At 43.1% G+C, this 12,489-nt stretch overlaps 1 protein-coding gene across 1 annotated transcript in view; it reads left to right on the top strand.

Moving 5' to 3' along the window:
• TTC24 (tetratricopeptide repeat domain 24) overlaps positions 1 to 12,489 on the top strand; it is a 34,769-nt gene that overhangs the window by 3,247 nt on the left and 19,033 nt on the right. The window contains exons 3-5 of the mRNA XM_078782685.1: positions 8,963 to 9,356; positions 10,379 to 10,551; positions 10,671 to 10,908. Of these exons, the coding sequence (XP_078638811.1) occupies positions 8,963 to 9,356; positions 10,379 to 10,551; positions 10,671 to 10,908 (805 nt within the window). The remainder of the gene's footprint in view (positions 1 to 8,962; positions 9,357 to 10,378; positions 10,552 to 10,670; positions 10,909 to 12,489) is intronic.

Raw genomic sequence — 12,489 nt, 5'->3', positions numbered from 1 at the left:
GTCATCATAGGTGAACCACATACCAGCCAAAAATGTTTTAATCGAATTCCTTATCCTAAAAATCTGAAATTGCATGCACATGATTTTTGACCCATTTGTATTGAAATATGAAATTATGACATCATAGGTCACATGGTTTGGCAGCCATTTTGGATTGAAGGAAAATATTAAATAATTATATCTCTGAAACCGCTCACCCTATCGATGCGAAATTTTATAAATATCATCTAACAGCACTGTTGCGTATAGTTTGAAAATGATTATGTCATAGGTCACGTGGTTTGGCAGCCATCTTGGCTGGAAAAACGAACCTTATCTGATCAACACAAAACTTCACAAACGTGATCCACTACCCATACATATGCAGAGTGATGGCATCTACCCGTTGTGGGACTATGCAGAGGCATATTGGCGACAGTGTCGCATTGTTCTAGTTTAGAATTCTATATTTTTATCTTTGCTAGAGTGAGGCTCATGGAAGAGCAAGGTAGAACTCACAGTGGGACAAACATCAAGGGAATTAATGAACAGAAAAAGAGGAAACAAAGGAGGGGGTGGACGGACACTCAAACTAGCAAATGAAATGGTTCAGCAAGGAAATGTTGATTGGGGTAATAAAGATCACGGGATAGAACCGAGGATGACAATAGTCCAAGACACATATCAAAAACTAGATGGTATTCATGGAATACTTACCCTGCGCAGTCAACTTGGTACAAGCCAACTCTTGTATTTGAACGTTTTTTTTCTTTGATCCAATATGGCTTCCAGACCACGTGAGCGATTACATCATAAATTTATATTCTCTAATATAATTGTTGAGTAGACCACGCTCAAAAAATTTCAAACTGATCAGGTTAAGCGTTGTCCCTGTCGAATTATGACGTCATAATTAAGGCACCAATGACGTCATCGTTAACAACACTTATTCCCCATGCGTTTTTTTTTTACAATGAGCCACGTTTAAAATTTTTCCATGGAGCACTTTTGGAGATATGGAGGTGCAATGTTTTTCGGTTTTTCCAAGATGGCGCCTGTACCACGTGACCTATGATGTCATAATTCCCATTAAAATATTCTACAGGAGGAGGCACCCCGACGGTGAAAATTTTTTGTCCATCAGACCAACATCAGACCAACAACAGAGATCTCGCGAGATCACGGCGAGGTCACGTCTTTTCGAAGCTGTCCATGCGCTCACGCTTTCGAAGCTAAGTGATCTTTCACATTTGTGTTTTTGTCGTATCTTTATCTTTCTTTCGGTGCATGTACCTATTGGGGTGACTTTAATAGGTTTCTCGGTGTTGGTTTTTCCTACCTGTGTACAGAATCGTCGGTTTTTTCGTATCGTGTATTCTGAGGCCTAGTGTAGTACTAGTCGGCTACCGTGTCCTCAGACCTTGGCTTGAGGCTTTTGTTTTTTGTCTCAGCGATTCTTCGATCGCGCTGCAACTACTTTCGGTCTCTGTTTTTCACGGTCTTTTCACCCATACTCCCTTGTTTTAAAATCTCAAAAAAAACCAAAAAAATTTTTCCTTCCCTGTTCTTATCCGCTTGTGCGTTCTTATTTGTTCTTTCGTTCTTCGTTCTTTTGGTCTTTCGTTCTTCGTTATTTGTTCTTTCGTTCTTCGACCACGTTGTTCGAGATCACGTGATCAAGTTGTTAATACATGTTTCATCTGTCCCCTGAAGAACTTTATTATTATGTCATATTCTATAACACTTTTTTCTACTTCTTCTATAAAAGGATGCTTTCGACTTGCTCACCAATTCTATTCATTCAAAAAAAAAATTCCATCTCTTACAGTGCATCTTTCATTCATTCCCTAAACTCTCCAGAACTCCACCCACCCTTCAGCGTCCTCAAACGTATTTTTGACTCGAATGTCTCAAGAAACTCATTTTGCAACTAGAACGGGCACTCGGTAGAGCGCATACCTTCGCCGCAGCTACTGTTCTGTACTTGGCATGGGAGTGTAGGGAACAGAACAGTGAACAGTTTGGTGCTGATTTCATGCAAATCGGATAAGAATTGACCGAGTTATGACAAAAAACGCACATTTTGCAAGGTCGTGACCCCCCTGACCTTTGACCCGATTGCTCCCAAAATCTAATCAAATGTGTCCCGTATAATAACCAATCATCCCACCAAATTTCATGCAATTCGGTTGAATACTTTTTGAGTTATGCGAATAACATACACACACACACACACACACAGACATACAAACAAGGGTTATGACGTCAGAGTGTCATGTCGCATATCACAAGATTGGGCATTGAATTCTGAACATTTTGGCATTAGTTTCATACAAATTGGACACAAATTGACCGCGCTATGGTAAAAAGACGATTTTGACCTTTTCATGACCTTGACCTTGACCTTTGACCCGATCGATTCCAAAATCTAATCAAATGGTTCCCGGATAATAACCTATCATCCCACCAAATTTCATGCGAATCGGTTGAATACTTTTTGAGTTATGCGAATAACATACACACACACACAGACATACAAATAAATACACAGCGATCAAAACATAACCTTCCGCTTTTGCGAAGGTAATTAACCTGAAATTGCAGACAGAATTATTTATTTTATCTGAGAAGCGAAACGAATCTTCTTCTTCTTTAGTACCTCAAACTTTATGTGAAATGCGATCGATTTTTAAAAATCAGAATTTGAGCAAATCTGTTTCATTCGTCTGTTAATATGCCTCCCCGATTGACAAATCTGCAATTTGAATTTCATTTGAGGTTGAAATGATTGCGGGAGATCGCGTTATAGTGATGACGTCTTGGATGGACATCCTCTTCTTCAGTCGCTCATAACTTTGAGTGAAATACGATCGAGTTAAAAATAGTCAGAATTTGAGCAAATCTGTTTCATTCGTTTGTTAATATGCCTCATCTCTTGACAAATCTGCAATTATAATTTTTTTTGAGGTTGAAATGATCGCGGGAGATTGCGTTATAGTGATGACGTCCTGGATGGACATCTTCTTCTTCAGTCGCGCATAACTTTGAGTGAAATACGATCGAGTTAAAAATAGTCAGAATTTGAGCAAATCTGTTTCATTCGTTTGTTAATATGCCTCATCTATTGTCAAATCTGCAATTATAATTTTTTTTGAGGTTGAAATGATCGCGGGAGATCGCGTTATAGTGATGACGTCCTGGATGGACATCTTCTTCTTCAGTCGCTCATAACTTTGAGTGAAATACGATCGAGTTAAAAATAGTCAGAATTTGAGCAAATCTGTTTCCCAAAATCTAATCAAATGTGTCCCGTATAATAACCAATCATCCCACCAAATTTCATGCAATTCGGTTGAATACTTTTTGAGTTATGCGATTAACATACACACACACAGACATACAAATAAATACACAGCGATCAAAACATAACCTTCCGCTTTTGCGAAGGTAATAAATGTTCGTTTCCCATAAATCGTACACTTTTCAAAATCCAATCACACCCCTCCCCTCCAAATCTTCCCCATCACCCATCTCTGTCAAATCTTCCCCATCACCCATCTCTGTCAAATCTTCCCCCTTGCCCCTCCCCCCCAAATCTTCCCAAACACCCATCCCTTTCAAATCTCCCCCGCTGCCCCTTCCCTCCTAAACTCCCCCCACACCCCTCCCCTCCGAGACTCTCCCTCACTCCTCCCCTCCTAGAATCCCCTCTCACCCCTCCTCCTCAAAGCGTCCTCCCCGCTTCTTCCCCCTTCCAACTTTCACCTTCATCTTCCTCAACCTTCTGCCTCACTCTTCCCCCTCCTCAAATAACACCTCACTGCGCCTCACCCAAACACCATCAAACCTTTTGTCCGCCCCATTCTTCCCTTTCTCCAAGCTATTCTGTAATCTCTGACACACCTGCAACAGCTCTCCCTACCTCTTCCTCCTCTTCCACATCCTGCCCTACCACTCCCCCCCCCCTGTTCTGTATCCGATGCTCCCCCTTCCTCTTCCTTAACAGTATGGACCTCAAACATCCGGGGCCTTCGCTCAAACTTAACTGATCTCTCCATACAGGTTGCTTCTGACAAACCAGACGTGATCTGCTTAACAGAAACCTTCCTCCTTCATGATGTCTCTGATTCCTTGGTATCTCTCCCAGGTTACTCCCTCCTCCGGTATGATAGACCTGAGCCTCGTCCTGGAGGTGGGGTTGCTATCTTTATAAAAAACTCTCTTCCTCACTCGCCCTGCACTGCCCTCTCTCCACCTCACCCCCAGGAATACCTTTGGCTACGGCTTCCCCTTCGCTCCCACCTTTTGTTCATATGCGTGTTGTACCGTCCACCAAACAGTGATGACTCCATCTACATCTCGCTGTCTGATAATATGGACCAACTTCTATCTACCCATCCCAACTCTCTCTTCCTCATATGTGGTGATTTCAACTGTCACCATGCCAGTTGGCTGGGGGTGGGTACCTCTCTCACCAGCCATGGCTCTTCAGCAAAGGACTTCTGTGACTCACTGGGACTGACACAATCTGTCAATTTCCCAACCCGGATCTCAGTCAACGGAGAATCTTCTCTTCTGGACTTGGTTATGACTAACTTCCCTGAAAATGTCTGCTGCTCTTCTTCTGCTCCAATCGGCTCTTCTGATCATGTGCTTGTTAAAGTGGACATCTCTCTGACCATTTTCAGAGAGCCTCCTCAGCGTCGACGAGTCTGGCATTTCACTCAGGCCAACTGGCACGGTCTTCAAGCAGCCATCAATCATCTGGACTGGTCTCCCATCTCTACTGCCTCTGACATCAACTCATCCTGGGAATTCTTCCAAAGTAAATTGCTCTCTCTCTCATGCACAGATTTATCCCTTCTCGTCTTCAGTTGTCATACCCTTCCTCCCGTCCATGGTACACGGAATCTAGTGGTGAGGCTATTGCCCAGAAACAACTTGCTTTCGTCTCCTGGAAAGCAAATCCAATGGAAGGAAATCTCATTTCCTTTCACAAAGCCCAAAACAAGTGTGTGTCCACCCTCAGGAGAGCCAGGAAACAATATCTCTCTGTTCTCAGGACCGAACTCTCTTATCTGTCTCCCTCTTCCAAATCCTGGTGGCGTCTGGTGAAATCTGTTTCTGGTGTTTGTTCCCCCTCCATCCCCTCCCTCACCTTAAATGGCCACATGGCTGACTCCGCACGTGAAAAAGCTGAATGCCTCAACTCTGTGTTTGCCTCTAAATCTTGTGTCCCAAACCCATCCCTCTCTGTACCCAGTCGTACCCAGCTGCTCCTGGACTCTGTGTCCTTTCCTCCTGACAAGGTGGAAAAGTTTCTGTCAACCCTCGACTCTGATTCTGCAACTGGACCTGACGGCATCAGCCCACGGGTCCTAAAATCATGTTCTTCCGCTCTTTCACTCCCCCTCTCTGTTCTCTTCACCCTCTCTTTTGCTCAAGGTCATCTTCCATCTGCTTGGAAATCTGCCAACATCACCGCTTTGCACAAAAAAGGTGCAAAAACAGATCCCAGCAACTACAGACCAATCAGCCTTCTCCCAATTATCAGCAAAGTCATGGAATCCATCATTGCTTCAGATATGAAATCTTTCCTCTTCTCCAATGGCTTGATCTCTGATCATCAATTTGGTTTCAGACCTGGACACTCCACTCTGGACATGCTGCTTCTGCTTTCTCAACAATGGATGGAGGTCCTCAATGCCAAACAGGAAATTAGAGCAGTCTCCCTTGACATATCACGTGCCTTCGATATGGTCTGGCACCCCGCTCTGCTCACCAAACTCTCCTCTTTTGGTATCCATGGAAATCTCCACGCATGGCTGGCGGACTTCCTCTCTAGTCGTAGTCAACGTGTGGCCCTGAATGGGTTTCTCTCATCTCCTCTTCCTGTTCAGGCTGGAGTTCCCCAAGGCAGTGTTCTGGGCCCTGTGCTTTTTCTGGTCTTCATCAATGATCTCTCTGACTCTCTTGAAAATCCTCTCTATCTCTTTGCTGACGACTCTACTCTCTGTCGCTCCATTCTTCATCCCTCAGATCGGCAGTCTGCAGCCTCCTCACTCTCTGCAGACCTTGACAAAATCACAGACTGGGCAAACAAGTGGAACATGTCTTTCAATCCTGACAAATCTCACACTCTTACGATGTCTCTCCGAAAAGACCGACTGGACAACCCTCCCATCGACTTTCTGAAAAATCCTCTCCAAGAAGTTCTGTCACTCAAGCTTTTGGGTCTCACTATCTGCCATGATCTTTCCTGGAAAAACCACATTTCAAATCTGGCCTCCAAAGCCAGTCGCCGACTGGGCATCCTCCGTCGTGCGAAGTCCTTCCTTGGCACACCTGAGCTCCTCACCACATACAAGGCTTTCATCTGCAGCTCAATGGAATACTGCTCTCCCCTCTGGGCTGGTGCTCCTGCCTCACACCTAGCTCGCCTTCACGCTGTTGAAACCAAAGCATTCAGAATCATTGGAATCTCCCGCGATGAAGCTAACTCCAAGGGCCTCTCACTCACTCACCGCAGGCAGGTTGGTGGTCTTTCCGTCTTCTACCGACTCCTCTCTGGCCTTGCCCCCCCAGCTCTCTCTGGGCTCTGTCCCGCAAATATTCCTACAGGTCGCACAAGATCTGCCTGCAACCCTCTTTTGGTTAAACTGCCAAAATCAAGACTCTCTGCTCACCTTCACTCCTTCATTCCTCTTTTCTCCCGCCTCTGGAACAAACTCCCTCACTCTCTTCAATCCCACTCCACCCTCCAAGTCTTTAAAACAGCTGTTCACCACCATCTCTTATCTTCCCCCATCCAAAACCTTGATCTTTTCTACCCCCGCTAATTTAACCCCAATTCCACTTTTTGAAATACCAACTTTTGTCCTGGAAGTCCTTGGTGTCCTTGTGCTTTATACTTCTCCCTCCCCCCCCCCCCCCTTCCCACGCCTCCTCCCCCCGGGCCCTCTCCCTTCCATACATCTCCCTGCTCTCGGATGTTGTGTGTGTGTGTGCTTCCCCTTTTCTCCGCATCTTGTCTTCCGCTCCCTCTTTTTGTGTATTTTGTTTGTCTGGTCGATTTGTTTGTGAAGTTAATGTTAGCTCTTTCACGAGCCTCGATTCAGTATACAACAACAAAAAAAAAAAAAAAAAAAAAAAGCTGCAACGAAATAAAATTCATACTGATTGGAGGAAGCGTTATACTTGTCGAGTTATGACGTCATAACGAAGGCACCGATGACATCATCAATAACATATCTTATTCCACATGGGGAGTACTAAACCATGAGCCATGTTTCAATTTTCTTTCCATGGAGTAGTTTCAGAGATATAGAGGTGCGACAATTTTCCAAGGTGGCGCCTGTACCATGTGACCTATGACGACATAATTATAATCATATTATTCTACAAGAGGAGGCGCTCCTATTGTGGAAATTTTGTGTCACTCAGACCAACGGTTGCTGATAAAATGATTTTTTTAAATGCAGACACGCACGTACACAACACGTACACATGTACGCCACACGTACGCACCCAAATGCCTAACCCTGCTTTTCGCTTTGCGAGCGCAGGGTAAATATGATTAGGCATAATACAAGAAAATGTACATTTTTCCATTTTCCATGTATTGAAAAAGAAAAGCTTTTCCTTGTGTTGGACTATTATGGGCCTATTTTTACCCTGCGCTCGCGAAGCGAAAAGTGGGGTTAAGCATTCCGTTGTGCACGTGTACCGTGTGCCGTGTCTGCATTAAAAAAAATTCATGTTCTCGGCAACCGTTGGTCCGATTGACATGAAATTTTCACCATAGGAGGGCCTCCTCCGGCAGAATATTTTAATGGTTATTATGACGTCTTAGGTCACGTGATACAGGCGCCATATTGGAAAAACTTCGCCCCTTTATATCTCTGAAACCACTCCATGGAAAAAATTGAGACCTGGCTCATTGTCAACGACTCCCCATGGGGAATAAGATATGTTAATGATGATGTCATCAGTGCCTTCGTTATGACGTCATTATTCGACAAATACGACACTTATCCATCCAATCATGATTTTTTTTTCAGCAACTGTTGGTCTGATGGACACGAAATTGTCACTATAGGAGCGCCTCCTCCTTTAGAATATTTTAATGATAATTATAACGTCATATGTCACGTGGTACAGTCGCCATCTTGGAAAAACCGAAAAAACGTTGCACCTCTGTATCTCGAAAACCGCTGCATGGAAAAAATTGAAACATGGCTCATTGTAAAGAACTCCATATGGGGAAATAGGTGTTGTTAACGATGACGTCACTGGTGCCAAAATTATGACGTCATAATTCGACAGGGCAACGATTAGTCTGATCAGTTTGAAATCTATTGAGCGTGATCTATGCAACAATTATATTAGAGAATATAAATTTATGATGTCATCGCTCACGTGGTCTGGCAGCCATATTGGATCAAAGAAAAAAAATGTTCAAAAACAAAAGAGTTTCGCTCGCAACAAGTTGACTGCGCAGGTAAGTACTCGATGAATATCATCTAGTTTGTAGAACGTTTTGAACATCGTTCGCAAGTGAACACCATGACAGCTGAAATACTTATTTTTGCCTGTCAATACCTTTACATGATCATTTAATTACCCTCGTCGGAGGAGAGGGTATTGCATTTGAGTATGTTTGTTACTTGGCCCAAAAAAAAAATCAACATTTGTAAGTATGTTGATCACTCTGGTTTGCGTGTGTGTTTGTTTGTGTGTTTCTTGGTTTGTGTGTTTGTCTGTCCGCTCAGTTATACTTGCCTACAGGTCACAGTTTTTAACCGATCTTCACGAAACTTCACCAAATGGTTTTATGCGTCAACTCCATGTGCACTGAATGATGTAGAATGTAGATGATGTGGCTCCAAGATTGAGACATGAGACATATCTGCCTGGACATTTGGAAATTCATGAACTTGCAGTTTTCCTCAAACTAACAAGACCACCGTGCCCTGCACTGCAGGTCATCCGTCGGGAGGAAACCAAGAGTGAGCGCCAGGCATTGGAAATGGAGAGCAGTGAAGGAGAACGCTTGATCAAGCAGCTGACAATTCAGGCGAACAGTGATGCAAATGCCGGACGCTTGCACCGGGCTCTTCCTGCCTTCCAAGAGGCCTATGAACATGCTGGGAAGTTAAGTGAGCCTGCAGTGAGAGTGGCCTGTGCTTTCAATCTCGGTGCCGCCCATGTGGCAATGGGTGAGGCCGCCAAAGGTCTTCCTCTGCTTCTACAGGCACGATTGCAAGGCATGGATATAACGGATGTAGCATGGCTACCAATGTCGTTCTGTGTGTTCCTCTATTATTATTATCTCTGGATCTATGAAATCCTGCTGGCAGGATGGCGTAGAGGTACGCGCCCTCACCTCTAAGTTATCTAGCCTGTGTTTGAATCCCGACCTCTCTATAAACTGTCAGTTCGGTGTTTCACAGGCAGGGTGATTCATCATTGTGTGTGTCTTCCCTTGAATGGATTTTGAAAGGGCTTCCTGTCTGTTGGCATTAGTTGGTGGACATTAAAGATCTCACGGTGTCCGTCACAAATAGTAGGCGAGCTAGTGCCACAACCATAATCCCTTGTACATTCTGATAATGAAATATCTGGTTTGTGTTATTCTACAATATAAGAGAGATATCTGTCTGTCTGTCTGTCTGTGTCGCCATTTTTCTCAGAGATGGCTGAACGGATCTCCGTCAAACTTTCAGAGGTGCATCATTGAGTGCCTGGGACTGTTTTAGGCGAAACAATTTTTTTTTTTTTTTTTAATATCGTTTTTTTGGAGTTACAAAAATCACTCGATAGTGCGTGCCTAAGCTTTTTAAAATTAATGGCAGTTATATACAAGTACACATTCGCATAAATAAATACAAAACAATCATCAGACATTTGAACACAAATAAATCAAACAATTCCAGAAGTGCATGAAGTTGGTAGTACGGCTTCTTCTTCTTCCTGTTCGGCATCACACTTAACACAGAAACAGGATGAACGCCACATTCACCAGCATATATTTAACGAAAAGGTGATGAACCCCCCCCCCCTTCCCCCCCCCCCCATCCCCACCCTCCCCTTCCCCCCCTTCACCCCCATCCCCCTTCTCCCCATTCCCCCCATCCTCCTTCCCCCCATTTCCCCCCTACCCCACTCCCCCCCATACGCCGGGTACTCCTGCTAGTTTTCTATAAATTAATCAGATCTCTTGCAGCCAAGGATCTCTATGGCTGGCTAGAGCTTTTCCCAAATCTAAGTACACATAAATTTTTAGAAATTGCAGGAGATTTGATGAAAACATTACACACGATGACTTTAATTATGAATCAGGTTACAGCCAATGTCTGAAATGAGAAATTTCTTGAAAATCTCTGCATTATATAAACATTGTGCCCTCGGCTAGGACCCTGGGAGGAGCTCGGAGGTCGACGTGGAGATCTGCTGTATAACCTGGGTGCGGCATATGATGGCTTGAAGGACTATGAGAAGGCCGCAGAATGCTATGAGCAAGCTTCACGTGAATACCACTCTGACCAGCTGCATGGGCAGGCGGATGCAAAGGTTCTCACACAAACATCATTGTGTATCAAAAGTGTGTATCGACTAGGTGACGGTGCTTGTGATATCAATACTCACAGTACTGGCTCTTTTTACCATCTTCCCTTACCTTCCTTACCAAGCTGAATCTGGGACACTGCTACTTGCATACTGGCAAGCTAGTCAAGGCTTCCAGTTGCTTCCAGGTAGCTGGAAAGAACTACCAGGAGGTCCATAGACCTGATTTAGCAGCTGAGGCCCTGCTAGAGGCAGCTGAAGCCCTCTTACGGTGTCCTGGTGTGCGGCCAGCTCAGACAGCTGCCATTCTGGATGAATGCCGCAATGCATGCTCACGTATCGAGGGGAAACGAGGTCTTCTTGGTAAGAGTACAGCCATTGATCACCTCCCCACCAGTAGCAACTTACGGTGGGTAAACTGATGGTTTTCAAACAGCGGTGTGAGGGATAAAACCCAAAAGACTGGATTTGAGAATCAAATGTATGGCTCAACAAAAATGTGCTCTGGCAACATATTGCTCGCATACTTTGCCTTACTACGGTTTTACCAATTCATGGGCCAATAAAGATATTCAGTTATAACTAGGATATAGATTTCTAATGTAAAAATTTCCTTTGAACTTTCCCAATTCTTGTGTATCCACACACATAATTATATAATTCCAAAGTACTGGTTGGATAACTAAAAATGTTGGTTGGAAAGTATTTATACCATAAGAGAGCCATTGTCTGTCTGTGTGTGTCACCATTTTTCTCAGAAAGGCTGAATGAATCTTTGTCAAAATTTCAGAGGTTCATCAGTGAGTGCCAGGGAGTGTTTTAGGCAAAAAAAATTGAAAACTAGAACGCCACTCAGTAGAGAGCATACTCCCGCCGTGGGTTTAGTTGGAATAATACGTTTTGTTTAACATCCCCTCTCCCCAAAACAATAAATGAAAAAGAAAGTAAGCCCTAACTGTCAGAGAATTTATTTTGATATATCTCGAAATTAGAGGAGAAAAACATCATTTAAGAATAAGAATAAAAGCTTTAATGCAGTAAAACAGGAAAAATCTTTCCAAAAAAAATTCCTGGATCCGGAATAATATCCTGAGCTTCACCAAAAACTAATCAATTCTTCCTTATCCCAAGGGCAATCATCCCACCAACTTTCATCCAAATCCGTTCAGAACTTTTCCAGATATCTTATTCACAAACATACGAACACACACACACACACGGACGGACACGATCGAATGCGTTACTCCCTAGTGGGAGTATTAAACCTGAAAATCGCAGAGCCAGAACCAGAATTATTTATTTGGTCTGGGAAGCCCATGTGAGGTTTCTTCTTCTTCAGCCTCTCACAACCCTGGGTGAATATGCGATCTTTAAAAAAAACAAAAGTTGGAATTTTGCCAAATCTGTTTCATTCGTTTGTTAATATATCTCAGCCATTGACAAATCTGGAACTAAGTCTTTATAAGTTCATCAAATACTGACACCGTGAATGACATTCGCTGAGCTAAATGTTGATATCTCTTCTGAGGTGAAAAAAAAACAAAAAAAAAACAGTTTTAAAGCATTATACGTATCAAACGATACATTTTATGAAACGGGGAAACCTAATACACACTTTGGTGGTTTTAAAATTACAGAATATGTCTTTATTAGGAAAAAAAAATGAACATTGAAGACGACGCTGCTAAAAAAAATACACCGCTCTAACGCATAACCATGAGTATAAACTACATTTACAACAAATATGAAAACTATTTTCATATCACAATGTTAAATATAGAATATATAGAAGATAATGTAAAAAAAAAATGAGCCCTATCTTCCAATGGTAAAAAAAATCCTTCAAAAAATTCCTGGATCCGGAATAATATCCTGAGCTTCACCAAAAACTAATCAATTCTTCCTTATCCCAAGGGCAATCATCCCACCAACTTTCATCCAAAT

The sequence above is a fragment of the Myxine glutinosa genome, chromosome 7 (genome assembly GCF_964187855.1).
Source record: "Myxine glutinosa chromosome 7, kmMyxGlut1.1, whole genome shotgun sequence".
NCBI lineage: Eukaryota > Metazoa > Chordata > Myxini > Myxiniformes > Myxinidae > Myxine > Myxine glutinosa.
Note: the sequence above shows the minus strand (reverse complement) of the source record. Positions and strands in the feature narration are given on the sequence as shown.